The sequence below is a fragment of the Lolium perenne genome, chromosome 3 (assembly GCF_019359855.2).
Source record: "Lolium perenne isolate Kyuss_39 chromosome 3, Kyuss_2.0, whole genome shotgun sequence".
NCBI classification, from domain to species: domain Eukaryota; kingdom Viridiplantae; phylum Streptophyta; class Magnoliopsida; order Poales; family Poaceae; genus Lolium; species Lolium perenne.
In genome coordinates, this window is record NC_067246.2 from 87,278,605 (window position 1) to 87,283,514 (window position 4,910).

The 4,910-nt window shown below is 53.9% G+C and overlaps 1 protein-coding gene across 1 annotated transcript; it reads right to left on the reverse strand.

Annotated features, from left to right (window-relative positions):
• Positions 1-2,144: 2,144 nt before the first annotated feature.
• On the reverse strand, positions 2,145-4,527 carry LOC127321209 (gibberellin 2-beta-dioxygenase 3). The gene is made up of 3 exons (XM_051350249.2): positions 3,969-4,527; positions 2,934-3,282; positions 2,145-2,648 (listed from the first exon to the last, which is right to left on the reverse strand). The coding sequence occupies exons 1-3, from the start codon at positions 4,418-4,420 to the stop codon at positions 2,409-2,411; spliced, it is 1,041 nt and encodes a 346-aa protein (XP_051206209.1). The 5' UTR covers positions 4,421-4,527; the 3' UTR covers positions 2,145-2,408.
• Positions 4,528-4,910: the final 383 nt, after the last annotated feature.

Genomic DNA, 4,910 nt, shown 5'->3' on the forward strand with positions numbered 1-4,910 from the left:
CCATCGAGATCAAGCTTATTGCTTCCGCGCAGTCAGACTCCAAGATGAAGGCTTCCGTCGACCACCTCAAAACGAGCTCGAGGCCTTCCTCCATTGCCTGCAGTTCCGCATCCAGTGCATCTACACAGCCTTTCAAGCATCTGCAAGCTGCAAAAATGACAACACCATCAGTATCTCTAAGCACCATGTCCGCACCTGCGCGTCCATCCGAGGAGAAGGCTCCATCCATATTCAGCTTGTGCATACCACTCTCCGGAGGCCTCCATTGTTGCTTGATTGGGGGTCTCGTCTTTGGCATGGTACGATTTGAAAAACCCTTACCCGCATCAATCACTTGCTTGCCTTTCGGATCTGTAGTAGTCGGGTGCTGTTTAATAAGCAGCAGGGAATTCATGTAGCTCATAAGAAATCTTTTTGAAGCTTCCACCGGGACTGGTTTTTTGTTATGTGTGATCTCATTATGGTTATGTCAGGTGCGCCACAAAGTCATCATGAAGGCTGCCCTCTGGTTCACGTCTGATTTGTTGAGTGCATGCAAGAACCAGTCCTGGTTGTGTTCAAAGAGATGCTCAACTGCCGGTAACTCCCATACTTCGCGCATCGCATCAAGCAGGGCACGTGCTTGAGGGCATTTGATCACTACGTTAAAGGAGCTCTCATTCTCCATTCCACAGATCAAACAGGTTGGTGGTGTCTCCATCCCCCGTGCGTGTTTGTTCACTTGTGTTGACAGAGCGTTCCATGCAAGCTTCCAAGCAAAGACCCGGACTTTAGGCGGTACTGGCATTGCCAGATCAGCTTCCACTCAGCGCTATCCCCTCTTGGTCGTTCACTCGTCGTTTTTCGCCCACCAACACGCAGCTATTCCTCAAAAGACAGGCGGTATGCACTACGGACAGTGAAGACCCCGGTCTTCTCTGGGTGCCAGGCGAGGAAGTCTACCTCATTCCTAGTTGAAGTGGCAATCTTCAGAATCTCCGTTGCATCTATGGGCAGGAACCAACGCTGCACAAGCTCAGTATTCCATGTTCCATCATGATTTAGGAAGTCAGCCACCCACCTCAACCTGCAACGCCCCTGTCTTGTGATCGGCAGTAAGTAAGAATCCCGCGGTATCCATGGCTGGCGCCAAGCGGGGATACTGGCTCCATTGCCTATTCTCCAAATTGCACCCTTTTTGAAGAGCTCCAGCCCATACTCGATAGCCCGCCATGTGGGTGAGGCGTTCCCGACGAAGACCATATCCACAAGGAGCCCCTGCGGGTAATATTTTGCTTTCAGAATTTGGGCACATAGAGTGTGCGGCTGCTGCAACAAACGCCATGCCTGACAGGCAAGAAGCGCTTGGTTGAAGAGACGCATATCTTTGAAGCCCATTCCCCCTTGGTCCTTTGGTCTCATCATGCTATCCCATGACACCCAGTGAGCTTTCCGTTTCCCATTCTCGGCACCCCACCAAAAGTCTCTTATGATCTTCATTAGGTCATCCAGGAGCCCAAAGGGGAGCTTAAATATCCCATGACATAAAACGGAATGGATTGCGCAATTGCCTTGATCAGCACCTCCTTACCACCTTGGGAGAGGAAAATTTCGCCCCATTGTATGAGCCTCTTAATTAACTTCTCCTGCATGCTCTTGAATTTGCCTTTGTTCATTCGGCCTTCCGGTGTTGGTAATCCCATGTACTTTGTCTCAAAGGTCTCCTGTGTGACCTGCAAAACGTGCTTGACTTCCTCTCTTGTGGCCTCACCACACGATTCCCCAAACAGAATTGAGCACTTGCCTGGATTAATAAGTTGCCCTATGCTATTGGCATATGTGTTCAGCACCCCTGGATCCTTGTTGCCTTCTCTGCATTCCCTCGGAAGAAGAGCAAACTATCATCCGCGAACAACAAGTGAGAGACACCCGGTGCTCGTTCTATGCATGCACCATCGTGAGTAGCTAGATTTCCGCATCATCATCCAGCCCAAACAGCACCGCCCAATTGGGTGTTGATGAAGTGCAAATGGAAAAAATAATAATCAATTACTAGTTACTAGTATGATGGGCGGGATCATGAGAGAGGTTTCGAGGCTCTTGTAACTTCTCCATGGAAATTCATAAAGTTCACGGAAATTACGGAGGCATTCATGCACAATCTCTTTGTGAAGCTCGTCTCAAACTAGCGTCCATTAATCCACGACGACACGGTTAACAATGAAGCACACGACACAAACCACGCTACTGAACTCCAGGCTATATGCATCACTCGATCTCACACAGACAGACACACACACGTATACTAGGCCTAGCTAGGCACCTTATCAACACCACATGAACACAAACTTACTGACGAGTCACGACCGAGAGAGCATGAAGCTAACACGAATTAGTAGAGCTAACTAGCTAGGACCGTCGGTGGGTAGCTAGTTCTCGAAGTGGCAGAGGCGGTTGTCGACGAGCCTGCCCTTGTGGCTGCTGCTTTTGTACTCCTTCCAGGTGAACTCCCTGTACCGGCTCCGGCCGCCGTCCCCCAGCAGCTGCGGCAGCGGCGCGAGCTTGTCGGCGGGCGGCGGGCCGCCGAAGAAGATCATGGAGACCCTTGACCTCTCGCTGCTCACCACCACTCTGTGCTTCACGCTCCTGAACCTCCCGTTCGTCAACACCTGTCCACCGTTCGTTCACAAAGAAAACACCAGACTAAATCAGTAGGACCCTTATTATTATCTGCAGGTGCTGGGACATGTACATGATTGCTGCTAGTTGCTGGATGCATGCACTGCACATATACAGCCGCGCTCGTGCTGCACTGCTGCATGCTGCTCTTGTTTACCTGATGTGGACACCCGAGATCGGGCACTGATCACTGACTGATGTGCTCTGATTTATCACTGACTGGGATCCGATCGACTTGACATGCACACAGTAAAAGAGACGTAAAGGCAGCGTACCTGGAGGGCGTCGCCGACGTTGATGAAGAAGGAGTCGGCGTCGGGCGGCACGGAGGACCACGCGCCGTCGCGCCCGGCGATCTCGAGCCCGGTGGTGCCGTTGGAGCGGAGCACGGAGATGATCTGCGGGTCCGTGTGCTCGCCGAACCCCGTCAGCAGCCTCCCCGCCTGCTGCTCCGGCCGCGGCGCCGGCGGGTAGTGGTTCACCCGGAGCATGTTGTCGCTCTCCGCGTCCGCCACCAGCCGCGACAACGCGTCCGCCGGCTCGATCCCCAGCCCCTCCGCCATCAGCTCCAGCACCCCGCATGCCATCCGCCGCACCGCCGCCGCGTACTCCTCAAGAAGTTCCCTGCTTACGCCAGCCGATCAGCAAAGTCAGGAATCATTCTCGGGAAAAGCGAAACCACGACGTACGGATCCATTCGATAGGATCTTTTCGTATGGGCTTGGACGATGATGATGTCAAAAAGATACGGATAAAGACGGCGGCCGGCCGTAAACGGCAGCACGTCACCGGAGCGGCAGAAAGGGAGCAGAAACGGCGGCGCTTCGACACGAGTACGCTACGGACACGTACGCACGGCATGTGGCCGCCTGAATCACAACACACGTGAGTCAAACTTTAAATTATCGGCCGCGCGCCTCCGTACGTACGTCGGCCGCGAGAAATAGTGAAGCTACACGCGGCCACGACACGGCCAATCTTATCCACGCAAATTCTCCCATGAAATACATATTTTTTCATGAAATTCGACCTGGCTGAATAGACTGTTGTTGCTACGGTTTGAGGAGGTGATGTTCCGACGGAATTAACATTGACTAGGATGATATGCTTACAGCTTCTTGTTACGCCATGTAATAGAACCATTCGACTTAATTACCTCTAATGACATGCAGAAAAGACTTATGGAAGCAGAACCACACCTATGTTCTTTCTCAGGGTGCAACGCGGAGTACACACTGAAACTTTTTATTTGCACGTATGTACGGTGCTCAGAGAGAAGGAGCATGCGAAGGGTGTGTCGGACGACTCACCGTAGGGGGCTCGACGGCTCGGATAGCGACGCGGCGGCAGCGGCTGCGGCCGCGCACGGCAATGTCGAGAACGGGAAGGACGCGGCCGGCACGGTGCCGGCGGAGGTGAGGCAGAGCAGGAGGTACTCGATCCACCCGAGGTCGCCGCCGTCGCCGATCTGCTTGCAGCCGTACCCGACCGGCTCCCCCGCGCCGCCCTCCTTCTCGGCCTGGGGCAGCGCGAAGAACCCCGCCGCAGCCGCCTCCACGGCGCGCACGAGCTCCTGCGGCACGCCGTGCCCGGTCACCTTGAAGAAGCCCTGCTCCTCGCATGCCGCCACCAGCGCGCGCGCCGCGGCCGCACGCCCGGCGCCCGGCGCGGCGGACAGGTCCACGGCGCGGATGTCAGCAGTCGGCGGCGCAGCCGCCGGGAGCGCTATCTGCTCGAGCTCGGCCTTGGCGAGGACCACCATGTCCGGCAGGTTTCTTCTACCTCGATCGGGTTCAAGGAAACAGAGAGGGAGAAACAGAGAACTTTGAGAGAGTATAAGCGCGAGAGCTTTCGAGTTGAGTGATACGAGCCCAGCTCCGTCTCGCTCCATATATAGGCCCAGCTCTCTTGGGTGGGGTGTACAAGTACAATCTGAATATTCTTCCAGCTCCGAGCGGTGCAGGTTAGTCCTCACCGTTGGATCACGCCCGATCGGATGGCAACTTGTTGTACCTCCGTACGTACGCGTGTTAGTGTGTTACATGTGTGTTATCCACGTCAGTGATGACGGCTACGTGCTCACATATATGTATGATTTGTTATGTTGTCGAATGACGGTAGCCGGGCATAACATTTCTTAAACACCAAAGTGGTATAGTTACAAAAGGACTACACACACGGCTGATGTTGGGTCATTCTCAATCTCAAGCTTGGTCATCTTTTCACTAAAAGAAGCCGATTCAACCATATTA

What these genes read in the sequence shown, in the direction of transcription:
- LOC127321209 (XM_051350249.2), bottom strand. Translation starts at nt 4,420, where the DNA reads ATGGTGGTCCTCGCCAAGGCCGAGCTCGAGCAGATAGCGCTCCCGGCG. An exon ending in GAGCCGTCGAGCCCCCTACG is followed by an intron (nt 3,283 to 3,968) that starts GTGAGTCGTCCG and finishes TGGCGTAAGCAG; the next exon opens with GGAACTTCTTGAGGAGTACG. An exon ending in ACGTCGGCGACGCCCTCCAG is followed by an intron (nt 2,649 to 2,933) that starts GTACGCTGCCTT and finishes AACGGTGGACAG; the next exon opens with GTGTTGACGAACGGGAGGTT.